Below are 26,377 nucleotides of genomic sequence, written 5' to 3' on the forward strand. Positions count from 1 at the left end.
CACTCTACCTGTCAAAAATAAAATAAAATAAATAAATAAATAAAAGATTTATTTATTTGAAGGGCAGAGTTAGAGAGGCAGAGGCAGAGAGAGAGGTCTTCCATCTGCTGGTTCACTCCCCAAATGGCTGCAATGGCTTGAGCTGGGCCTATCTGAAGCCAGGAGCCTGGAGCTTCTTCCAGGTCTCCCACATGGGTACAGGGGCCCAAGGACTTGGGCCATCTTTTACTGCTTTCCCAGGCCATAGTAAAAAGTTGGGTCAGAAGAGGAGCAGCCAGGACTCAAACCGGTGCCCATATGGGGGGGTGCTGGCACTGCAGGGGGTGGCTTTATCCACTACGCCACAGCGCCAGTCCCCCTTACTGCCTTTCTCATTCTTTTAATTTTTACAAGCTGGAATTTGAATCAGAGTTGGTACTCTAACACAGGCATTCCAGTATGAGATGCAGGCATCTGAAGTGGCAGTTTACCAACTGTGCCAAATGCCTGCCTGTATTCAGAGCACTTTTAAACTATCCACATCAAAACTCTTTGAAATATAAATGTCATATTGCTACTTCTTCCTAATAAGAATAAGTGGAACAGCAGACTCATAGTAGGACAAATGCCCTAAATAGCACTCTGACCTCAGAATCAGCCCTTAAGGCATTCGGATCTGGCAGAAAAGCCCAGGTGAGCATTTCACGCATGGAAAGCCAAGACATTGTGGAAAAAAATAACCTACATGAAGGATCTCTGTGAGTGAGACCCCAGTAGAAAGAAGGGGCTATCAAAGAAGGATGTATTTTTCTCTGAAGGAAGGAGAGAACTTCCACTTTGCATATGGCCCTATATGAATACCAGTGGCGTTTGTGGACTCAAAAGGCTTCCATAGCCTTGGCAGCTCATATCAAGAGCCTCGGGTGGTCACTGACATCAAAAATAAGAATGCTGGGGCTGGCGCTGCAGCTCAATAGGCTAATCCTCCGCCTGCGGCGCAGGCACACCGGGTTCTAGTCCTGGTCGGGGCACCAGATTCTGTCCCGGTTGCTCCTTTTCCAGTCCAGCTCTCTGCTGAGGCCCAGGAGCGCAGTGGAGGATGGCCCAAGTGCTTGGGCCCTGCACCCGCATGGGAGACCAGGAGAAGCACCTGGCTCCTGGCTTTGGATCAGTGTGGTGCGCCGGCCGCAGCCCGCCGGCTGTAGCGGCCATTGGAGGGTGAACCAACAGAAAAAAGGAAGACCTTTCTCTCTGTCTCTCTCGCTGTCCACTCTGCCTGTCAATAAAAAAAAAAAAAAAAAAAATAGTGCTGGGGCCAGCACTGTGGCATAGCAGGTGGAGCTGTACTGCAGTACAGGCATCCCATATGGGCGCCAGTTGAAGTCCTGGCTGCTCCACTTCAAATCAAGCTCTCTGCTGTGGCCTGGGAAAGCAGTGCAAGATGGCCCAAGTCCTTGGGCCCATGCACCCACATAGGATACCCAGAGGAATCTCCTGGCTTCAGATTGGCGCAACTCCAGCTGTTGCAGCCATCTGGGGAGTGAACCAGTGGATGGAAGACCTCTTTCTCTCTGCCTCTCCTTCTTTCTGTGTAACTCTGACTTTCAAGTAAATAATAAATAAATCTTTTTTTAAAAAATAGTGTTAATTGTTAAATCAACAACAGGAGTCACTGTGCACTTTCTCCCTATATTGGACCTCAGTCCTTAATGAGGTATACTATGAGAATTAATGGTAAAACCTGTTTTCACACAGTACTTTATACTTTGTCTATGTGGGTGCAAACAGTGAAAATCTCTACTTAGTAAAGAGTTGGTCTTCTGTATATAAGGTGAATTAAAAACAAATTTTAATGAAAAATGGAATGGGAGAGGGAGTAGGAGGTGGGATGGGAGTAGTGGTGGGAGGGCAGGAATAGGGGGAAGAAGCAGTATATTCTGAAAAGCTGTACATATAACATTTTTATTCATTAAATAAAAACCTCAAAAAAAAAAAAAAGAGTAAGTGGAAACCAGAATCCATTAATAGGTAGCTGTAATCTTTTTAGAACTTTGAAACGCAAAGTTAATGCCTCTGTTTTCAATGAGAGATAAAAAGTTAATCTCAGGGGCCTGTGCTGCGGCGTAGCAGGTTAAGCTGGCACCTGATGTGCTGGCATCCCATAGGGGCACCAGTTCGAGACCTGGTTGCTCCACTTCCAATCCAGCTCTCTGCTGTGGCCTGGGAAAGCAGTAGAAGATGGCCTAATGCTGTGGCGCAGCGGGTTAATGCCCTGGCCTGAAGCGCTGGCATCCCATATGGGCGCAGGTTCCAGACCTGGCAGCTCCACTTCTGATCCAGCTCTCTGCTATGGCCTGGGAAATCAGTAGAAGATGGCCCAAGTCCTTGGACCCCTACACCCGCACGGGAGACCTGGAGGAAGCTCCTGGCTCGGATCAGCACAGCTCTGCCCTGTTGCAGCCAATTGGAGAGTGAACCATTGGATGGAAGACTCTCTCTCTCTCTCTCTCTCTCTCTCTCTGTCCTCTCTCTTTCAAATAAATAAATAAATCTTAAAAAAAAAAAAAAAAGAAAAAAGAAGATGGCCTAAGTCCTTGGGTCCCTGAACCCATGTGAGAGACACGGAAGAAGTTCTTAGATCCAGGCTTTGGATCGGCACAGCCGCAGCCATTGTGGCCAATTGGGGAGTGAACCATCAGATGGAAGAACCTCTCTCGCTCTCTCTCTGCCTCTTCTTCTCTCTCTGTGTAACTCTGACTTTCAAATAAATAAATATTTTTTAAAAAAAGTTAATCTCAGAATTAGCATATTTGAAGTATAATATATACTAGGCTTTCTGCTAAGTGTGTGTACTTATTACCTCATTTATCCTTCAAAGAACCCTGTGAAATAAGTTACTAATCCATTTTATAGCTGAGAAAACTAACCTTCGGAGGGGAAAACAACTTGTTCAAAGCCATACAAGTGGAACCTGGGTTTATTTTATTTTACTTTATTTTTATTTGACAGGCAAAGTTCGAGAGGGAGACAGAGAGAAAAGTCTTCCTTCCATTGGTTCACCCCCCAAATGGCCACCACGGCTGGCGCACAACGCCATTCTGAAGCCAGGAGCCAGGTGCCTCCTCCTGGTCTCCCATGTGGGTGCAGGGGCCCAAGCACTTGGGCCATCCTCCACTGCCTTCCCGGGCCACAGCAGAGAGCTGGACTGGAAGAGGAGCAACCGGGACCAGAACCCGGTGCCCATATGGATTGCTGGCGCCGCAGGCGGAGGATTAACCTAGTGAGCCATGGTGCCGGCCCCAAAACCTGGGTTTAAACCCAAGTTGGAGGGCTGGTATTGTGCTGCAGTGGATTAAGCCTCTGCTTGGTATGCTTAAATCCCATATTGGTGTGGCAGATGGAGTCCCAGCTACTCTACTTCTGATACAGCTTCATGCTAATGTGCTTGGAATGTAGCAGAAGGTAGTCCAAGTACTTGGGCCCCTACCACTGATGTGGGAGACCTGGATAGAGTTGTGGCTGCTGGCTTCAGCCTGGCCCAGACCTAGCTGATGCGGGCATTTCAGGAGTGAACCAGTGGTTGGAAGATTGATCTCTTTCTCTCTCCCTCTATCCTTCCTCCCTCCCTCTTCACTTTGTCACTCTGCCTTTCAAATAAATAATTTTTATATTAAGTAAATAAACTCAAGTCTGATTTCAAAGCCTTTGTTCTTTCTACCATGCTAACTTGTCCTCACTAAAAAGGCTGTCAATGACCATTACAGTATCATAGGACACATTTTTGCATGTAGTTGGAATTTGGGGAGAAATTCTTCTCAGTCATCAGCATGGACTCACTAAAACCAAGTCATGTGCTTCCTTTTTGGTTCTGGTGGATTGATTAATGGCCTGTAGTAGCAGACCAAGCCTCCTGCCAAAAACAACTAGAAAAGCAGAATGAACAGAAAAATCATCTGTTTGAGTGTATTGCAAAGGACCAAGGTAGCCAGGACTTGGAGGGCTTGTGTTCCATTGAGGAAACTGCAAACAGTGAGTGCAGCAATCCAAACTGCATTCTCCTGAAGCATTTATCAGTCTGTAAGTGACACAAGCTGAGAGGCCAGGAAGCAGAGCAGAAGCTGGCTGTTCAGAGGCCAAGGAGGTAAACAGAGCTGTTTTGGTAGTCTTAGGTTACTGGGCAAGTAAAAACTTGAGCCCAACCAAAGTAACAAAGCTCTGGTTAAAGGACATGGCATTCTGGTGGGGCTTCTGAAGGACGGCGCTCGCTCGAGGAATGAAGGTAGGTCAGATTTAGACCGGTCGCATGAAGGCTGAACCCGCCTTCCATTTAGCTCACTCCCTAATTAGATTAAAGTGATGGATTCTAGTTCCTTATCAAACGTTTAAAGAAATCTTTTCTGGAAGAAAATAGCCTCATCCAGAGTGCTGTAATTTTTCTATTGTTTAATCAAAAATGACCAAGTACAGTAAGATTTAAAAATAGGTAATAAAAAGAGATTTACAAGTTACTGAGATATTGGAATTAGTCATATTTGGACAAGATAAGTGTCATCAATGATTAAAATAGATGGTAAGAGAATTTTGCCATAGAATAGAATATATGAAAATGAATCATGAATACTCTAGAATGGAAAACATAATAAAAATATAATAGATAAATTTTTCAGCAGATTACATAGAGCTGAAGAGGAAATTAATTACCTGGAAGATAAGGTCTGTAAAAAAATACCTAGACTGAAATTTGGAGAGAGAATAGAAAACATGAAGAGAACCCATAGATCTGTGAGGCACAATAGAAAGATCTAACATGAGAGATCTTCAAAAAGTTCAAACAAAATGTGTATTATGAAAAACTATTGATGGATTTAAAAAATTTTTGCACCAAAATAAGCTGTAAAGACTATATTTACTTATTTTGGGGAGTGGGGAGGAGAGAGAGAGAATGCATGTGCGTGTGCTGTTTCATCGACTGGTTCATTCCTCAAATGTTCACAACTGCTGGAACGGAATCGGGCAGAAGTCAGGAACCAAGAACTCAAACCAGGTCTCCAAAGTGGGTGGCAGGAACCTAATTACTTGAACCATCACCTCTGCCTCCCAGGGTCTACATTAACAGGAAGCTGGAGGCAGGAGCCGAAGCTGAATATTGAACCCAGGTATTTCCATATGGGATGTCTTAACTGCTAGGCTAAACACTCACTCCTAAACTTATCTTTTCATTTCATTTTCCCACAAGCTTTTTAAAGTACCTTATATCTACTAGTGGAGTTACAGAATGGGAGAAGGGATGATAAGGTAGCGGTGATATTTGAAGAAATACTAAAAATATTTTCAGAATTTATTAAAGTTTTTTGACTCAAGAGGCTCTATAAAGCCAAACAGGATACATTCAAAGAAAAACGTAGACTGTAATAAAACTGCTGAAACCAAAAAACAAAGGTTATTAAAGAACAGTAAAATGGAAACTGATTTCTTAACAGAGATGATGGAATCCAGAAGACAGTAGAAAGGTATCCATATAGTACTGAAAGAAAACGGCTGCCAACATGGAATTCTATACTAGGAAGAAATGTCTTTCAGAAATGAAGGCAAAATAAAGACATTTCCAAGCAAGTAAAAATTGATAGAATTTGTTGCCAGAAGACCTGCATTATAGAAAAGAGAAAAAGGCAGAAGGATTATGACCTTCAACAGTATCATGGAATATAAGAAGGAATAAATAACAGTGAAAAAAAGGTACATATGTATATAGACTGTGTAAACTATAATCATAATGTCCTGTGGATTTAAAATGTATGTTGAGGGGGCTGGCATTGAGGCACAGCAGGTTAAGTCTCTGTGCTGCTGCATCCCATGAGTGCTGGTTTGAGTGCTGGCTGCTCCCCTTGTGATCCTGCTCCCTGCTAATACCCCTGGGAAGGCAAAGAAGATGGCTCAAGGTCTTGGGCCCCTTCCACCCAGCTAGGAGACCCAGATAGAGTTCCTGCTCCTGTCTTTGGCATTACCCAGACCTGGCTGTTGTGGTCTTTTGGGGAGTAAATCAGCAGATTGAAGATGTCTCTCTTTCTGTCTCTCCCTCTCTTCCTGTTACTCTGCCTTTCAAATAATAATTTATTTTTTAAAAAAGACCCCTCAGAAGATTTTCTTTAGAACTGTATTTATCTATATAACTTCAAAATATATAAAGCAAAAATTATATAATTAAAAGAAGAAATAGACAAATTTGGGATCATAATGGGAGATTTCAAGCATATCTCTCTTAGCCAATGATGGAACAAACAGACCAAAAACAGCAACAAGGATATAAAAAATTTGAACAAATCATTAGCAGATATAGCCTGAGTGTCATATATAGAATGCTGCGCCTATAAATGTTAACATGTACATGTGCATTCTTTTTAAGTGGAACAGTTAACCATGTTGACCATATGATGGGCCAGCACGTTTTATTTATTTTAAGATGTTTATTTTTAAATGTTTATCCAATTAAAAGGCAGAGCACGAGAGAGAGAGATTCCATCTACTAGTTCACTTCCTAGGTAAGTAACGGCCAGGGCTAGTTTAGGCCCAAGCTAGAAGCCAGGAACTCCATCTGGGTCTCCCATGTGGATGGCAGGGAGCCACATATGTGGACCACCATCTGCTGCCTTCCTAGCACATTAGTGGAAGCTGGATTGAAAGTGCAGAGTGGGAGGGACTTGAACTGGCACTTCAGTATGAGAAGTAGGCGTCCCAAGTAGCAGTTTAACCTGTGGTGCCACAACACCTCCTCCCCTACACCTTTCAAATAATTGAATTATATTTTCTGTGACCACAGAGGAGTTCAGCTAGAAACATATCTTAAGAACACAAAAAAGAACTTCCAAATATTTGGAAATTAAACATTGTGCATTGTAAAGTAGTCACAGTTAAAGAAGAAATGTCATGGAAGCTAGAATATATTTTCCACTGAATGATATTGAAAAATAGCATATCAAAGCATGTGTGATGGAGCTAAAGTCAAACTCAAGAAAATTGATTTCTTTAAATAATAAAGAATTGTGAATTACTTTGTGTCATTAAGATTGACATTTTAGTTGTGATGGACAAATTCCTGGAAAAAATCTAAACCAACAGGGAAAATATAGCAAATTTGAATAGTGTTTTGTCTGTGAGAGAAATTGAATCTGTAATGAAGCATCTTTCAAAGAAAACTCAGGCTGAGATGACTTCCCAGGGAGTGAATTTGTCCCAAATCTTTGAAGAGGAAATAGCATTAATTTTATACAAACTCACAGGGATCAGAAGAAAACATTTCCCAGTTCATTTTATTAGAAATCTTGGTCTATTAAGGAGTTCCCCGGCTCTTTTTTTTTAAAGAAATAATTTGTAAAGATTTATTTTTTTAAAGAATTGTTATTTGTGAGGTAGCGTTAAAGATAGATGGAGAGACAGAGAGAAAGGTCTTCCATCTGTTGGTTCACTTCCTACATGGCGGCAACAGCTGGAGCTGGGCTGATCTGAGGCCAGGAGTCAGGAGCTTCTGCCAAGTCTCCCACATGGTTGCAGAGGCCTAAGCGTTTGCGCCATCTTCTGCTGCTTTTCTAGGCCATAGCAGAAAGTTGCATTGGAAGAGGAACAGCTGGGACTAGAACCGGTGCCTATATGGGATGCCAGTGCCACAGGCACCGGCCCCCATACGTTTTAAATAACTTTTTTTTTTTTTTTTATGATTTATTTTGTTTGTTTGAAAGAATTTTAGAAAGGTAGAGGTAGAGAGGTCTTCCATCGCTGGTTCATTCCCCAAATGGCCACAATGCTTTAACTGAGCTGATCCAAAGCCAGGAGCCAGGAGCTGCTTTTGGGTCTCCCACCTAGGTTCAGGGGCCCAAGGACTTGGGCCATCCTCTGCTGCCTTTGAGGTGCATTAGCAGGGAGCTGGCTCAGAAATGGAGCAGCTAGGACTCAAACCAGTGTCCATATAGGATACTGGCGCTGCAGGCCTGGGCTTTAACCCGCTGCTCCACAGTGCTGGCCCCCTCCCCCACTTGCCTTAGCTCTTACACATATCTAGAACTAAAATTCACCTCCTACCTTTAGTGTGTTAACAGCACCTAAACGGATGTTCATCATATGTCAGATTTTGTTTATTCCCTTCATTCAGTAGTCCTAGAGGCACAAAAATGACCCAGTGATATTAAATTTTTCTCCTTCATTTGTATACTGGTCAACTAACATAGATCAGTATTCTAGGAAAGAAAGATTTTTGCTGACAGAAGTGTTTTCCCTTACCCCCACTCTGGAAACTGATAATACGGTATACTAAGGGTTAACTTAACTTTTTAATATGTTTTTCTCTTGCAGACTCCGTTAATAATATACCTCTTTCATTTCCTAATTGATTATGCTGAATTGGTATTCATGGTAAGTAACCTCCCACATAAAATTGTTATGTATTTATTTCTCACTTCAAATTTTCTTATTTTTAAGAAAACTGTCTTGGAACTTTTTCAGGGGGCTGGCGTTGTGGTGTAGAGGGTTAAGCCTCTGCCTGCAGCACTGGCATCCCATATAGGCCCCTATTTAAGTCTGATCTGCTCCACTTAAAATCCATTTCCTTGCTAATGTGCCTGGGAGAGCAGCAGCAGATGGTCCAAGTACTTGGACCCCTGCACCCACGTGGAGGACCTGGAAGAAGTTCTTGTCTCCTGGCTTTGACCTGGCCCAGCCCTGGCTATTGTGGCCATTTGGGGAATGAACCAGCAGATAGAATATCTCTTCCCTTCTCTTTCTCTCTCTCTCTCTCTGTCTCTGTTTCTCTGCCTTTCAAATAAATTAATTAAAAAATAAAAGTTTTTCAGAAAACAAAAACACACAGGTATATATATCTTTTTAAAAATTTTTATTTATTTATTTGAAAGAGAGAGAGGGAGAGACAGAAATCTTCCATTTGCTGGTTTACTCTTCAAATGGCTGCCATGGCTGGAGCTGGGCTGGTGAGAAGCCAGGAGCCAGAAGCTGCTTCTGGTTTTCCTTTATAGGTGCAGGGGCTCAAGGACTTGGGACATCCTCCTCACGTCCTCCTCTGCTTTCCCCAGGCGCATTAGTAATGAGCTGGATCTACAATAGAACAGCTGGGTCCAATTGGTGCCCACATGGAATGTGGCAGCTTTACCTGCTACTCCACAGTGCCGGTCTGTCTGTCTGTCTGTCTCTCTATATATACATACACACACACACACACACACATATAAAATCTTAATTTTTTTAAATGCAGACAGACATATACACAGAAAGAGAGAATGAATAGCCTGCCCTCTGGTTCACTCCCTAAATGTGCACAATATTTATAGCTGGGCCAGGCATAAACCAAGAGCTGGGAACTCAGTCTGGATCTCCCATGTGTGTGGCAGAGATCCAGCCACTTGAGCCAGATGAAAGCTGCCCCTGTGGTGCACATTAACAAGAAGCTAGAATCAGGAGTGGAGCCAGACATAAATCCAGGCACTCCAATATGGGATGCAGGTGTCCCAGCCTATGTCTTAACTGCTACACAAAACATCCTCCATAAAAACTTACATTTGAATTCATGGAATTGTGGCTGTATTATGGAAGTGTGAAGTATAATCTCTGACATCTGAACAGTTCTAATTCTTTATTCTTTTTAGAATTTGATTTTTGGATTGTATTTGTAGTCTTGAATTTTTTAACTCCCAGATTTTATGATTGACTTTAATTTGTGATGCCAGTGTGAAAGGCATCCTGCATTTCCTAAGCATTCTGCCTAGAGGTTCTGTAAGTCGTTTTCTGAGGACGGAGGCCTAGAGGATTTTATGAGTTCAGCAATTGGAACATTCAAAATTGAGATGACAGGGCTATGGTTTGAAAGCATAGCAATTTAAAACACTTGTCTAGCTAAGTATTTACTGTGTGCAACGCATTTGACATATATTCAAGCCTGACCGGAAGAGTTAGGTGCTCGGTAGTCCCTCACCATCCTGAAACTCCAGGCCCCGATAGTATTCTGTTACTTCTGCACTAATTGGATTCTGTTTTGTATTCCCTTTTTCTTGACAGATAACTGATGCACTCACTGCTATTGCCTTGTATTTTGCAATCCAGGACTTCAATAAAGTTGTGGTAAGTGGTAGGAGTGAAGCTTCTGGCCTGTTCAGCCAGCTCTGGAAAGACAAACCCAAATCTACAAGACAGCTTTGTTAATAGATGTGGATGGACAGTTTAATCAGTGTGTCTTCTTAATAAATATTTATGTCCACACACCCAAGGATGTTCACACTTTCTGGGACAGAATCGAATGTTGGTTATATGAGGACCCTTACAAATTTCCCTTTTCACAAGTTTTTCTTTTCACAGGAAAATGAATACACCTTTTAATCACTGTGTTAGGCTTATCTGAGATAAAATTGCGTTTCCAGTGTTCTATTTCCTGCAGAGTAATCAGAATTGGAAAAAATTTTAAATGATGCTTTTTTTAAGTTTGTTTGTTTATTTATTTGAGAGGTAGAGTTACAGAGAGGAGGAGATACAGAGAGAAAGGTCTTCCATCTGCTGGTTTACTCCCCAAATTGCTGCAACAACCAGAACTGGGCTGATCCAAAGCCAGGACCCAGGAGCTTCTTCCAGGTCTCCCACACAGGTGCAGAGGCCCGAGCACTTGGACTATCTTCCACTGCTTTTCCAGGCCGTTAAGCAGAGAGCTGGATCAAAAGAGGAGCAGCTGGACACAAACTGACACCTGTATGGGATGCTGGCACTGCAGGCGGAGGCTTAGCCTACTGTGCCACAGCACTGGCTCCTGCTTCTTTTAAGATTTATTTGAAAGGCAGACTTACACATAGATCTTCCATCCACTGATTCACGCCCCAAATGACCACAATGGCAGGAGCTGGGCCAGGCAGAAGACAGGAGCCAAGAGCCAGGAACTTCATCTGTGTCTCCTATATGGATGCAGGGGCCCACTATGGAGTGCCAGCATTGTAGGCAGCAGCTTAACCCATTATGGCACAATACAGGCCCCCAGAATTGGAAAATTTAACGTATATTAAATCCCTGTTGAAAGTATTGATACAAACTTTAGTCTTAAGCCAAGGGAATTGCATAGTAGAGCTGATCTCCTTTTCTTGGGTTCTTAGTTAACAGAATAATCACATGTGCTAGCCATGTAGTTACCAAAAAAAAAAAAAAAAAAAAAAGGCAAAGCTCCAGTCCTCCTTGGTTGTCTGGGAACCATTGAGTTTTTGGACTAGTTTAAGATAAAGCTGCATCTTACTAGTGGTATCTGTCTGTGGTTCATTTTTACTTCTGTTACCAAGTTACAGAACCAGAATCAGCAGAATGGCTTTCTGTGCACTGGTCATCAGTAACAAATAAAGCTGACAAAGTCTAGTATTTTAGATCTCAGATTTTTAAAATATCTAGACTAAGGGCTCGAATGGGTCTGTAAAATCCTTGAAATAAATAAATACATCTCATAAAAAAAGATTCAATTTATTTATTTGAAAGGCAGTGTTTGGCAGAGACAGAAAGATTTTCTATCTGCTGGTTTACTCCCCAAATGGCTGCAACAGCCAGGGCTGAGCCAGGCTGAAGCCAGGAGTCTGGAACTTCATCTGGTACTTCCATGTGAGTGGTAGGGGCCCAAGCACCTGTGCCATCCTCTGTTGCTTTCTCGGGCACATTAGCAGGGAGCTGATCATAAGTGGAGAAGCTAGGACTTGAGCTGGTACTCATATAGGATGCTGGTGTCACAAGCAGTGGCTTAACGTGCTGTGCCACAATGCTGGCCCCCAAACCAGTCTTTATTTGAAGTTGCAAATGCTACAGTATAAGGGATGAAGTGTCATGATATTTGCAGCTTACTACCAAATGATTTTGCAAGACTTTTTCTTTTTTTGTTGTTGTTGTTGTTGTTGTTTTTTGACAGGCAGAGTGGACAGTGAGAGAGAGAGAGACAGAGAGAAAGGTCTTCTTTTGCCGTTGGTTCACCCTCCAATGGCAGGAGCCAGGTGCTTTTCCTGTTCTCCCATGGGGTGCAGGGCCCAAGCACCTGGGCCATCCTCCACTGCACTCCCACACAGCAGAGAGCTGGCCTGGAAGAGAGGCAACCGGGACAGAATCCGGCGCCCCGACCGGGACTAGAACCCGGTGTGCCGGCGCCGCTAGGCGGAGGATTAGCCTAGTGAGCCGCGGCGCCGGCCAAGACTTTTTCTAATGATTGAAGCTGTGTCTATACCCATTTGTACATCTCAGATTTGCAAAAATAAATCTTCCAAGGAACAAGGAGATGGCATTTAGGGGAGTAGGTAAAAGGAAGACTCAACTCTGCAGATTTTTTTAGCTAAAAATTTTTGTTGAAATATGCATGTGGAAAAGCATACCATCTATGTACAAGCTAATATCACAGAGGTAACACATCCAGGTGACCACCCTTCAGGTCACTTTTAACCTCTCCTGTGATTGCCTTAAATTTTATTATTGTCAAGATTGCTGAATACTTAAAAATATATTTATGTTTAGATTTTAAACTATATTCTTTTTTAAAAGATTTTATTTATTTATTTGACAGTTATAGACAGAGAGACGGAGAGAAAGGTCTTCCTCCATTGGTTCAATCCCCAAATGGCAGTAACGGCCAGAGATGCGCTGATCCGAAGCCAGGAGCCAGGTGCTTCTCACTGGTCTCCCACGCAGGTGCAAGGGCCCAAGCACCTGGGCCATCCTGTACTGCTATCCCAGGCCACAGCAGAGGGTTGGACTGGAAGAGCAGCAGCCAGGACTAGAACTGGCGCCCATATGGGATGCCGGCGCCAGAGGCAGAGGATTAACCCAGTGCGCCACAGCGTTGGCCCCTTAAACTATATTTTTTTAACCTCATTGATTGCTGTCCTTCTAATGTTTTCTTGGTGTGCCTGTGTTTATAATTGAAATTTTTATTTCCCTAGAATTTTAATCATTTACCTGTCTCTAGCTAGAAGCAATGGAGGTTGTCTAAAGGGATTTTGCTTATGCTTAGGGTTGCTGATGCTGGGCCTCTAAGGCCAGCCGTACTGAGAGGTAGGAGAGAATGTGGGGACTGCTAGCCTGACTGCCTTTCCCTCCTGTACACTCTCTTTCTGTTTTAAACCATCTGAGAAGATTGTGATTACAAGGACGATCTTTTCTCCCATTGCTGGCACAGTGTCACCTTTGCCAGTGTCTACACATCCCTGGCACTTGCAGCCATCACTCAGCGCAGCCCTGCTGGCTTCCTTCCAGCCCAGAGAACGGGATTTGCGTTCCCACCTGTCTCTCTGGCTGCCCCTGGATGGGCTCCCTGTTTCCTTCTAACAGCCTTCTTTGTGGATCTCACCCCCTCCAGGAGGCCTCCTTTTTTCTGCAGAACTCAGATCTCTAAGCTCATGGGACCTCCTTCCTTCCTCCTGCCATCGCTGCAGCTGTCCTCACTAAGTGCTTTGATTGCTCAGTAAGCTCCCTTCTCTCTGATAAAAGCACCTTAGTTATATTTTGTCCTTTTAATTAAACAGCCCCAGCTGTGAGTGGCACCATCGGTCTTACTGATGATGATCCCCACCACTTAATTTGGAATCTGCCAACTGTGTGAAGAGTGGACTAATAACCAAAGGGAGGTTTTAAGTTTTATTTCAGGTTTTCTAAGTCTGTACTAAATTTCTTGTGTAGACAAGAAATCTGGGGTTACCTGTATTCCTATGGTGACTTCTTGATTTTCTTTTAAAATGGAAGATGCTCTTCTAAAAAATTTTTTTCTCAAATACCCAAGACACGCAAAAATGAAAATTAATACAAACTTGTGAACCTATTTTCAGCTTGAAAACAATTACACATGCAGTTGCCTCTGTTAATCTTTTATCTTCTTATCCTCCCTCCCTCCAGTAATCACTGTTCTGAATTTAGTGGTTATCATTCCCACACACATGACCCTTTTACTACATTTGTAAACAGCTCTAAATACAGTACTATTTCACTTTTAACTTTATGTAAATAGCACAATGCAACATATGTTCTGTTGTGACCTTTCATCATTAAACCTTTAATCATACACAGATACTTAAATGCTTAACTATTTTTTAAAATATTTATTTATTTATTTGAAAGGCAGAGTTACAGAGAGGCAGAGGCAGAGAGACTTTCATCCACTGGTTCACTCCCCAGATGGCCACAGTAGCCAGAACTGGCCTGATCCAAAGCCAGGAACTTCTTCCAGATCTCCCATGTAGGTGCAGGGGCCCAAGGACTTGGGTCATCTACTGCTTTCCCAGGCCATAGCAGAGAGCTGGATTGGAAGTGGAGCAGCCGGAACTCCAGCCAGCTCCCATATGGGGTGGAGGCTTTACCCACTACACCATAGCACTGGCCTCAAGTGTTTAACTATTTTGGCTCCTCAGAAATATTCTGTTTTCTAGTAGGCTGCTGGGGTGATTTTTTTAAAAGATTTATTTATTTATTTGAAAAATATCAGAGAGAAAGGAGAGACAGAAATCCTCCATCGTTTATTTGCTCCCTAGATGGGTGCAGTGGCCAGGGCTGGGCTGCACCAAAGCCAGGAGCCAGGACCTTCCTGCAGGTCTCCCACTGGAGAGAAGGGGCTCAAGGACTTGGACCATCTTCTGCTGCTTTCCCAGGCACTTTAGCAGGGAGCTGGATCAGAAACAGAGCAGCTGGGATTAAACTGGTGCCTCTATGGGATGCCGGCATTGCAGACGGTGGCTTAACCCCACTGCGCCACAGCACTGGCCCCTGCAGGGTTGATTTTATACTAAGATTCTTTGATCTTTGAACCAGCAGGGCTACCCATTTTGGGTTCTGATGCTTTTTCCATCTGACTTCTGATACATGCTTGCTGTAAGGTTGCCTGCCTTTTCTTCGTTCAGGAGCATACTGATGAACTTGTAGGGGCATACCAGGGGAAGGCGAGAGCTAACCTCCGCCCCTGCCCTGCCCCCCACCCCACTCCCTCTACCATCCAGCTGTCCAGCCACCTCAGCTCTCATTCTCTTCACTATGGCCATTCTACACCTTCCTCTGTGGAAGGAAAACATGGCTTCAAACAAGAGAAGGGAGAACACCCAAGATAGTGTGACATTTATGATTATTCACCTTGCTTGAAAATATTCCCTGCCCTCATGGAACTTGTAGTCTAGTGAGGGAAGCAGGCATTAGTTACACAAATAAATAGAAAAGTTGTAACTGTGAACAGTACTATGGAAGAATGTATAATCAGAGAATAAGGAAAAATGTGCCTTCCTGAGAAAGTGATGATTAATTGAGATCTAAACAATGTGTGAGGGGCCGGTGCTGTGATATAGCAGGTAAAGCCGCAACCTGCAGTGCTGGCACCCTATATGGTTGCCGGTTCGAGTCCCAGCTGCTTGACTTCCAATCCTGCTCCCTGCCAGTGTAGCAGAAGATGGCCCAAGTGCTTGGGCCCTTGTACCCATGTGGGAGGCTCGGAGGAGGATCCTGGCTCCTGGCTTCAGATCAGCTCAGTTCTGGCTGTTGTGGCCATTTGAGGAGTGAACCAGTAGATGGAAGACCTCTCTCTCTCTCTCTACCTCTGTCTCTCTGTAACTCTGCCTTTCAAATAAATTAAAAAAAAAAAAAAAAAGACTGTGAGAGTTAATCAGGGAAAGAGATTATTCCAGGTTGGGTGCAAAGGCCTGCGAGCAGGAGTGTGTGCTGGCATGTTCACGGCGCTGGAACCTAGAAAGTGGGAGGTGGAGGGAGCAAGAGTGAGACAGGCTTGGAATGGGGTACAGTCAGATTAGGCAGGGCTGTGTGGGCCCCCACAGGGACTTGTCAGCATCCTAAAGGAAATGGGAAGTAAGTTTTACGTTTTGTCACTTTTTTTTCCAGTTTAAAAAGCAGAAACTCCTCCTAGAACTGGACCAGTATGCCCCAGATGTGGCTGAACTCATCCGGACCCCTATGGAAATGCGTTATATCCCTCTGAAAGTGGCCCTGTTGTAAGTATTTCCTGGCATATCTGGGCTCAGTGCCAATGAATGCGAGGAAAATCTGATGAGACTTTCCCATGTTGTTTGTTGTATTTTTGGAGATTTGCAGTCTTAGTCATCAAGTATTTGCTGTAGTTCAGTTGCACAACTGGGGTTCTAGCCAGCGAAAGAGACAGAGCCATCCTGTCTGTGTTGGGACAAAGACTCACACAGGGACATGCACAATCAAACCCTTCACAAATGCTTTTTGACTCAGTGCTGACTTAGGCTCCAGCCTCTTTGTAACCAGTGTTTCTTAAAAAAAAAGTTCTTCCATTGTAATATATAGATTGAATAAAATTCTACTCTTTATGTGGCTGTTACGTGGAGCTTGTATGATTGGCATACAGTTTAGTCCTCCATTTGTAGTTCAGAAAACAGAAGTGGCAAACAGACCCATCCTTAGCTGGGTGGCCAGTGTGGAGGAGTGGAACTTACTGAGGCATTATGAAAGAATTCTTTAGGAGTACCCAGTGCTGTCAATAAGTTTAATTCTTTCAGGTTTTTCCTGTTTCTGTTCCTGAGATAGGCAAATGTGAGTAATTGTTCCGTCAACTGATAGTCACTGAATATTAAAATGTGTTAGTTTCTAGGGATACCAAGTGAGCAAGACAGACAAGTTTCCTCATGGAAAAACATGCCCTTCAAACTTCAGAATTAGAGGGGGCTCTATGAGGAGAGTTTTTTTTTCAACCCTCTGCCTTGTGTGTGACTTTCCTGTTTATTTTTTTCACATGAATGTCAGTGCAGCTGCTTCTTAAATATCACCATTATTTATAAGTGGCTTTTTTTCCCCACCAATTTTGAGATATCAGTTTGCATCTTTGTATTTCAGAAATACTGGTGGAAGCTACCTTAATAAGAGTCGAGGTTTAGCAATATTATGAATTAATTATGGACTTTTATGTTTCCTGGGGGGTAGTTTTGTAATAGTAACAGCCATTTCTTAAAAGGTTGTGCAACAAGCATATCTGTAATTGTTGAAAAAAAAAACAAAACAATTATAGGCCTTTGGCTTTAGAACTGCTAATCTTACAGTCCTGGGAGGTATTAGATTTAAGTTATTTATTTGTGAATAATAATTCTGATCTTTCTCTGAGACACTGGTATGTCTCTTCCCATTTGATAATCAGAATTATGTAACTGGTCTCCCTTTTCACTTTGTCTGCCGGGAAACTCAGAAGCAGATTTGAAACTGATTATTGCAGTGCTGTAGAAGATCCGTTTGGTCTTCTTTCCTTGCCTTTACTTTCTCCTTTTATTTTTATTTTCCCTGCTCTTGATTATTTTTACTTTGCTATTTTTAAAATCTGTTCCCTTCCTCAAATCCTTTGTGGAAGCAGTATCGAAATAAATACAAATAATAATCCATTATGACTATATAAGATTTCACTACCCACAAGTATATCAAATTCATTTTCTCAGTCTATTCTTTGCTACCTCAGGAGAAGACCAAGGGTTTGGCTTTACTCCCAGTGGAAGGTCAACATGTCCTGTGAAGTTCTATGGCAGCTGGCTTGTTGAATTCAGTAAAATACTTACTCAGTCCTTGGGGTGTGGCTCAGTGGATTCTGCTTGCCTCTCAAAAGAGCTAAATCCAATATGCTTTTATAGGTGGCTCTTTTCAGAGCCCGAACTCTTGACTGAGGAAAAACAGCTTTCCGAGACAGCTGTGGGAATTGGCAGATTTTTGCTATTTTTGAAATCTGAAGCAGTAGAAAAAACATTGGCAGTATAGCCAGAGCTGATTTTGAGTCAGTTTACTGTCTTGTGAGTCCTCTGGCTAGCAACTTAACCACCAAGTCTTAGTTTCCTCATCTGCAAAACTGGAATGATATTATTGCCGCTTTACAGAATCTCTCTGATGTTTACGTATTGTTTTTCATATACCGCTTGACACAGAATAGACACTGTTCAATACCGTTTACTCATTGAACCCAGTCCCCACTCCATTCTCTTTGATTTGGGAGATTTCTAAGGAGTTGTCTTGTTTTGAGTATGTTTTTAGTAAACCTCTTGAACTTCCTGGCTGTAGTGGCGAGACTCCCTGGTCCGTTGACCAGGATTACTAATGCTAAATATGTGTGTTCTTCCCCAGCTATCTCTTAAATCCCTACACGGTCTTGTCTTGCGTTGCCAAGTCTACCTGTGCCATCAACAACACCCTCATTGCTCTCTTCATTTTGACAACAATAAAAGGTAAGGCTCTAAAGGAGAGGATGAAGCTCAGTCCCTGATGTTGTAGCCTTTTTTTTTTTTTTGATGCAACACCTAAAAATATTTTTAAAAATTATCCAAGTAGTAAATACAATAAAAATTTAGATAAACAAGAAGAAAACAAATTAAGATGTCCTGACCATCTACCACTTAAGTAGTTTTAACATAGTTTAACATAGTTTTTAAAAATGGTTCTAGAAGGCTTATAATGAGAATAGCAATCTTCTGCTTCTCTCTTCCCGCCTTTGGTTAACTTCATCAAAACAGCTACCTTCTGACTTTTGCTAATATCTGTGTCTGTATTTCTAATTTAGTCTTTATATTGTTATTTCATGAATTGTGATTTGTAGACATTACTTATTGCATTCCCATTATGGGCATTAAATATTTAGCTCTTTTATACCAATATCCCCACTTCCTCCTTACCTTCCTTTCTTGTTGTAGTTACATATCAGTCAGTATTCAAAAATCTGTATTTTATGATACTGTATGTATTATTGACTGGTAGGCAAGATACTATGATTACTTTTTATTTCTTATATGATCTTTTTTTCTGGGATTTATTGTTTATTTGTGGGTTATTGTTTTGTTCTTGCTCTTTTTTCCCCCGAGTTATTCCTAGATCTGTCAAGTATCTTAAAAAAAACTTTTTTTTTTTTTTTGACAGGCAGAGATAGACATAGAGACAGAGAGAAAGGTCTTCCCTCCATTGGTTCACCTCCCAAATAGCTGATACGGCCGGCGTGCTGCGCCGATCCGAAGCCAGGAGCCAGGTGCTTCCTCCTGGTCTCCCATGCGGGTGCAGGGCCCAAGCACTTGGGTCATCCTCCACTGCCTTCCCGGGCCACAGCAGAGAGCTGGACTGGAAGAGGAGCAACCAGGACAGAATCTGGCGCCCCAACCAGAACTAGAACCCGGGGTGCCGGCGCTGCAGGTGGAGGATTAGCCTAGTGAGCTGCGGCACTGGCCTGAAAAAAACTTTTAATGTGTAAATACATCAAATATAGTCTGTGTTGATTTCATTATTTTTCTAGAGACCTCCCTCACATATCATTTACTGTCCTCATTGTTCTCTGGGCCTAGTGCAAAGCTGTCATACTGGATTGTTTTTTGTAATTCTCCTTTGTTGTGTCCCTTCTTTCCTGGATGGATTACTTCTGTCATTTATTGATTTTTCTGCTCTTTTGTGCAGAATTACTGTCTCTAGTAGGTTTTTTTTTTTTTTTTTAAAGATTTGCTCATTTTATTTGAAAGTTGAGTTACACAGAGAGAGAAGGAAAGGCAGAGAGAGAGAGCGGTCTTCCATCCACTGGTTCACTCCCCAGATGGCCGCAACAGCTGGAGCTGCGCCAATTTGAAGCCAGGAGCAGGAGCCTCTTCCAGGTCTCCCACGCAGGTGCAGGGGCCCAAAGAGTTAGGCCATCTTCTATTGCTTTCCCAGGCCATAGCAGGGAGCTGGATCAGAAGTGGAGCAGCTGGAACTTGAACCAATGCCCATATGGGATGCCGGCACTGCAGGCGGCAGCTTTAGCTGCTATGCAACAGTGCTGGCTCATGATGGTGTGTCTTTTTTTTTTTAGTTCTCGAAGGTATTCCTGTTCTGTTTTTCAGGTTCTCTCCTTTATGTTTTCTCTGTCTTGTTTGTATGTCTGTTGGATGTTGGACTTTCTTGAATGATCAAATATCCATATTTTATTTTCTGCTGATTTTTTTCCCTGTCAGTTTTACCTAGTCTTTTGCTGGGATATTACCTTGTTTTTATCTTCCAACTCTCCTACCAGATTTTTAAGTTTATTTGTAATATTTAAAATTCTTACTTGATCTTTGTTTCTTTGAAGCATCCTATTTTTATTTTGTTATAATACCCTCTTATGTTTCTGAGTATATATTTTTTCAGTTTCCATCTGTTCCAAACAATTTTTCTTCCTGATCCTTTTCCCCCAACCCCCTTTGTTTTGGGTTCTGTCGTTTATATAGAAGGACTTCCTGTTATGTGTGATGATGGCTGTTTTTAATTTGAGGGTGAGGTGCTCACATGTTAACCTTTTAACAGCAGGGCTTGTTGCTAGGTCATTCTCACTGTAGGGAGATCAGGCAGTGGGCTGGCTTTTTTTAATTGGAAGCATCCTTAAATGTTTTGTCAATCGTTTTTTTTTCCTCTGAAATTATTTGGTTCCTCCAGAGAAGAGCCTTCCAGTTTCCTGTCTAGCAGCAGAGACGCGGGGCTGAGGTGGGGTGGAAAGTACATGCCAGTGGTTATTAGACTTTGAGAACAGGAACTGGGAAGGTGGCTGATTTCAACCTGTGGACTTTCACGTAATTTCATTACTTTTAGCCCATGTTTCTCTCCAGCCCTTCACTGTGCTTTAGTATCTCCTAGACTCTGTCCTCTTTTCAGTTCATGTTCTCCAGAACTGTGGTCTTCTGCAGTTGGAATGGAATGTTAGAGGGTTGGGTTATACGTGAGTCGTCGTCTGACTGCACCTAGTTGGAATGAGGTCTATGATTCTTACTGGTCTGTACACAAACATTTAGCTTGATTTCCATCTCTGAACCGTACCCTCACCTTCCATAATGCCTGATGTCCAGGGGTTGGATTTCTCAAATGTTCTTAGGGATGAGTTGGCCTGAGTTTTATTTGTATTCCACTTGGTTGGCCACTGAGCACTAATTTCTTCCACATTGCTAAGTTATTTATCCCTCTTTTACTTATGTTTTCCATTGTTGTGTTAAAATAATTTTGCTATGGCCTTCGGTTCTTTCTGGTTTAATACTAGTGTTAACTCCCTTACTGTTTGTTTAATGAGATTTTTGGAGGAGAGATAATAAACACATGCTATCTGTCACATATATGGGAGTACTTTAAAACATGCGTGGAAAATGAAGCTAAGAGAGAAGTCTAGGAGCCAGCATTATGCAGTAGGTTAGGCCACTCTCTGTGACACTATGTCCAACATCAGAGTGCTAGTTTGAGTGCTGGCTGCTCTGCTTTCAGTCCAACTCCTTGCTGATGCCCTGGGAAGCAGAAGATGGCCCAACTACTTGGGCCCCTGCCACCCATGTGGGAGACCCAGATTTAGGTCTAGGCTCCTGGCTTTGGCCTGGCCCAGCCCTGGCTATTGTGAACATTTGGAAAATAAACTAGCTGATGGAGGATCTCTGTGTCTTTCTTCTTGTCTCTTTGCCTTTCAAATAATAAATAAACTTTTAAAAATTTTAAAAGTTTAGGTTCTCAGCTCTCAGTTTTGTGCTGAGATGCCTGCCTGTCCTATCAGATGTATTCTCTTCATTAAATTGGTAGCCTTGCTTTACCCCCATTGGAATGGGTGCACTCTCAGATCTGTCTGGAAAGGTGCCATGCATTCTGACAGATGCTCTACCCCATTAAACCTTGCTACTTTAAAAAAAATTATGGTGTGAAAATTCTTTTGAAATCCATACATAGTTTTTTCATTATATATGTTTTTCATAAACTTTTGAAGACCCCTTGTGTTTTTAGATTTTTCCCTCAGATTTTTAAATATTATATTAATAGGCTGACGCCGCGGCTCACTATGCTAATCCTCCGCCTGAGGCGCTGGCACCCCGGGTTCTAGTCCCAGTTGGGGCGCCGGGTCCTGTCCCGGTTGCCCCCCTTCCAGGCCAGCTCTCTGCTGTGGCCCGGAAGTGCAGTGGAGGATGGCCCAAGTGCTTGGGCCCTGCACCCGCATGGGAGACCAGGAGAAGCACCTGGCTCCTGGCTTTGGATTGGCGCAGCATGCTGGCCGCAGCGGCCATTGTGGGGTGAACCAACAGAAAAAAAGGAAGACCTTTCTCTCTGTCTCTCACTTCTAACTCTGCCTGTCAAAAAAATAAATAAAAATAAATAAATAGTATATTAATTAGCTAATGCTACAAAAATGTTCTTTAACAAACTGCACCTAAATTCAGTGACTTAAAAAAGCAACAAGCATTTATTTAGCTTGTGTGTACATCAGCCAGGGGTGGCCTGCTCTAAACCAGTCAGCTGGCTGTTTTCATCAGGGCTCATTCATGCATCGGTGACAGGTTGGAGTTGGCTGATCCAGGCTGGGCTCTGTTCCACATATCTGTCATCCTCCTGGACTAGGGGACTAACTTAAGGCTGATCATCTCATAGGGCTGGCAGAGGCACAGCAGTGAACAAGTCCAGTCAGACAGGCACTTTTAAGTTTCTGGTTAAGTCACATGTTTTAGCATCTGATTAATCAAAACCCAACACAGGAGTGAGTTTTGGCATAGCAGTTAAGATGCTGCTTGATTCGCCCCCATCCCATATGAGAGTGCCTAAATTAGAGTCCTGGCTCCGCTCCTGATTTCAGTTTCTTGTTAATGTATACCTGGAGACAGCAGGTGATGATGGCTCAAGTAGTTGGGTCCCTGCCACCCACATGAGAGAGACCTGCGTTGAATTCCTGGCCCCTGACTCCTGGAGGCTGTTGCAAGTGTTTGGGAACTGAACCAATGAAAGGGCCGTGTCTGTCTCTTTCTCTTTCTTTCTCCTGCCCTGTTTCTCTGCTGTTCAAAACACACACTCCACCTGGCAAGTCCAGAGGTAGAGATTTTATCTTATCTGAAATAGAACAGCACTGCAGATTTACATGCTGAAGGGTCTAGATGTAGGGAGGGATGAAGAATTGGGTCCAGGAATATAATCTGCCACACATCAATAAACATCTAGTCTGTTACTTTTTTTAAGGATTTATTTTATTTATTTGAAAGGCAGAGGGACAGAGAGGGAGTGATCTTTCATCCACTGGTTCACTCCCCAAATAGCTGCAAAAGCCGTAAGTGGGCCAAGCTGAAGTGAGGAGCCTGGAACTCCATCTGATCTCCCACGTTGTTGGCAGGAGCCCAGCCTTTGCTTTGACTGTCTGCACTGCTTTCCCAGTCTCACTAGCAGGAAGCTAAAGCAGAAGTGGAACAGTTGAGCCTTGAACTGGTGCTGTGATATGGGATGCTGGTGTTGCAGGCAGCAGCTTAGCCTGCTGTACCATAACATCGGCCCCTAGCTGTAATTTTTAAGGACTGTGTACTATTCCATCATATAAATGGAAGTGTAGAAATTATTTAACAAACTTACACCACTAAATGTTTAGGTGATTTTCTAGTTTTCAGCTACTAAGATAATACCATAATTAACTTTCTTTTTATTTTTAAATTTATTTATTCATTTATTTGAAGGTCAGAGTTACACATAGAGAGGAGAGGCAGAGAGAGAGAGGTCTTCCATCTGCTGGTTCACTCCCCAATTGGCTGTAATGGCCAGAGCTGAGCTGATCCGAAGCCAGGAGCTAGGTGCTTCTTCCGGGTCTCCCACACAAGTGCAGGGGCCCAAGGACTTGGGCCATCTTCCACTGTCCTCCCAGGCCATAGCAGAGAGCTGGATCAGAAGTGGAGCAGCTGGGACTTGAACCAACACCCATATGGGATGCAGGCACTGCAGGTGATGGCGTTACCTACTATGCCACAGTGCCGGCCCCCATAATTAACTTTCTAATGTATAGTAATTTTCATACCCATATCCAGTTATTTTCTTACAATAAAGTCCTAGAAATATAATTATTATGGTACTAGGTATGTATCTTTAGGATTTCTGAAATTCTTTGCTAAGCTTATACTTCCATAAAAAGCTTATAAGGATCTTTATATCTGTACCGTCTTGCTCAGTAGTTTGCATGCTGAGGAAATTGAGTCAGAAGTTGTCTGTAGAACCCTTATTTTTTTTTTTTTTTAAATTTATTGATTTATTTATTTGAAAGAGTTACACAGAGAGAGGAAAGGCAGAGAGAGGTAGTCCATCTGCTGGTTCACTCCCCAATTGGCTGCAATGGCTGGAGCTGTACCGATCTGACTCCAGGAGCCAGGAGCTTCCTCTGGGTTTCCCACACGGGTGCAGGGACCCAAGGACTTGGGCCCTCTTCTACTGCTTTCCCAGGCCACAGCAGAGAGCTGGATCAAAAGTGGAGCAGCCTGGTCTAAAACCAGTGCCCATGTGGGATGCGGACGCTTCAGGCCAGGGTGTTAACCCACTGTGCTACAGCGCCGACCCCTATAGAACCTTTCACTTACAGTGCACTTAGCTTTCCTAGGATGGCATGTGAGAATCACTTAGGTCATTGTGGCATTGTTTCTCTTGGAGTAGTTAAGACTAGTATTTCTATAGCCCCTTTAATTTATTTATTGTCAGGTTACTTAAAAAGATTAGCTGTTGCATCACCTGAATTATCTTGCTCTAAAGGTTGTGGTCATTTTGTCAGAAACAACTCTGAAATAGTGCAGACACTTTGCTGTCTTTGAATACTCCCTGCTTTGGTTCCTGTTTCTAGAGACGGACTTGAACAGGCTATCATTTATCAAGGTGCCTATTAAAATAAGGGATGAAAATTAAATAAAATAAAGGATATACGCTGTAGCCTGGCATAAGGAACCAAGCCCTGGCCTTTGGAAATGTCACCTTTAGAAGAGCCAAGCACAAAGATAGACTGGCGTTACGGCCTCTGAAGGTCAGCGTAATAGGAGTCTCACAGAAATGTAAACCATGCCATTAAAAATACGTATTTTGTGGCCCTTAAGTCAATGGAGATGTTGTGTTTGGGGGTAAAAATATGAATAAGTTACACCAGTCTCTTTCAAAGCCACATTGTTATTGTATTACTACACATTTCTGTTGAAGGAATTCACAGACTTTTTCTAATGTTATATACAAAATTTTGTGTAAGTTTTATCACTTATTTCTTATCATATTTAACATTGGTCACATGTTACTTTCTTTCATTTTAATTTTGGAAGTAGTTCAAGCACTTGGTAAGAATAAAAGAAATTCAAACATATAAAATGAAAAAAGCGTCCTTCCTCAGCCTGCCCCACCTCCACTTCCATTCCTCGTGCATATTTGTCATGAGTCCTAGCCCTTCCCTTTTGCTGGACGTTAATTTTCCATTGTTGGCTACTATAAATAGAGACTATGACAAACAACATTTCTAATCTGTTAAAATACTTGAAGAGGTCTATTCTAGCTAGTTCTGTGAGCCACCCTGGAGTCGTTGAATGTGTTGATGTTCCCTACTAATAGTATATGTACACAAACAATTATATATACACTTTAGTTATAAAGTCTGCAAGCCATGTTTTCACATTTTCACACTTCTTAATAAGTGTTTAACAAAATTAATTAAGGAATAATTCAGTATTTAAAAAGGCAGACTGGGCAGTGGAGGATGGCCCAAGTGCTTGGGTCCCTGCACCTGCATAGGAGACCTGGAGGAAGCACCTGGCTCCTGGCTTTGGATCGGCACAGCTCCGGCTGTTGCGGCCATTTGGGGAGTGAACCAACAGAAGAAAGACCTTTCTGTCTGTCTGTCTGTCTCACTGTCTAACTCTATCTGTCAAAAAAAAAAAAAACAAAAAAACTGGGGGCAAGCATTTAGTGGTTTAGATGCTGCTTGGAGCCAGCACTGTGGCGTAGTGGGTAAAGCTGCCACCTACAGTACCAGCATCCCATATAGGCTCTAGTTCAAGACCCAGCTGCTCCACTTCTGATCCAGCTCTCTGTTATGGCTTAAGAAAGCAGTAGAGGATGGCCCAAGTGCTTGGGCTCCTGCACCCACGTAGGGGACCCGGAGGAGGCTGCTGGCTCCTGGCTCCTGGCTTTGGATTGGCTCAGTACTGACCGTTGTGGCCGTTTAGGGAGTGAACCAGTGGATAGAAGATCTTTGCTCTCTCTGTCTCTCTGCCCCTGCCTCCCTGTATCTCTGCCTTTCAAATAAATAAATGATAATCTAAAAAAAAAAAAAAAAATGTAGTACCCAGGATATCTCCAAACCTTTAAAAAAGAAAATGCTGCTTGGGATGCCCCCCATCTTGATTCAGAGGACCTGGGTTTGAGTCTTGGCTCTGCTTCCACTTCCAGCTTCCTACTTAGACACACATTCGGTGGCAGCATCTGATGGCTGAAGTATTTGGGTGCCTGCCATCCATGTCATGTGGAAGACTCGGATTGAGTTCTTTGCTCTTGGTTTTGGTATGGCCTAGCCCTGGCTATTGTGGGAGTGAACCAACTGATGCAAGAGCTCTGTCTCTCTGCCTTTCAAATTGCATAAAAATTAAGAAAAAATTTTAGCAGTAACAGTTGAGGCAAGCATTATAGTACA

The 26,377-nt window shown here is 42.8% G+C and overlaps 1 protein-coding gene across 13 annotated transcripts in view; it reads left to right on the forward strand.

Annotated features, from left to right (window-relative positions):
* PIGU (phosphatidylinositol glycan anchor biosynthesis class U) overlaps positions 1-26,377 on the forward strand; it is a 136,137-nt gene that overhangs the window by 45,690 nt on the left and 64,070 nt on the right. For 9 of the 13 annotated variants that reach the window (XR_016216608.1, XR_016216609.1, XM_089308093.1 and 6 more), the window contains 4 exons: positions 8,323-8,382; positions 10,036-10,098; positions 15,850-15,959; positions 18,088-18,188. Coding sequence is in view for 11 of the 13 variants with exons in the window: in XM_002710794.6 (XP_002710840.1) it covers positions 8,323-8,382; positions 10,036-10,098; positions 15,850-15,959; positions 18,088-18,188 (334 nt within the window). In the remaining 2 variants the exon portion in view is untranslated. Of the gene's footprint in view, positions 1-4,062; positions 4,259-5,459; positions 5,716-8,322; positions 8,383-10,035; positions 10,099-15,849; positions 15,960-18,087; positions 18,189-26,377 lie in introns of those variants that run through there. The other 4 variants (XM_070051936.1, XM_089308092.1, XM_089308089.1 and 1 more) reach the window with 3 other exon arrangements.

This window comes from Oryctolagus cuniculus, chromosome 11 (genome assembly GCF_051225735.1).
Source record: "Oryctolagus cuniculus isolate XC-2025 breed Fujian yellow rabbit chromosome 11, ASM5122573v1, whole genome shotgun sequence".
In the NCBI taxonomy this organism is placed as follows: Eukaryota; Metazoa; Chordata; class Mammalia; order Lagomorpha; family Leporidae; genus Oryctolagus; species Oryctolagus cuniculus.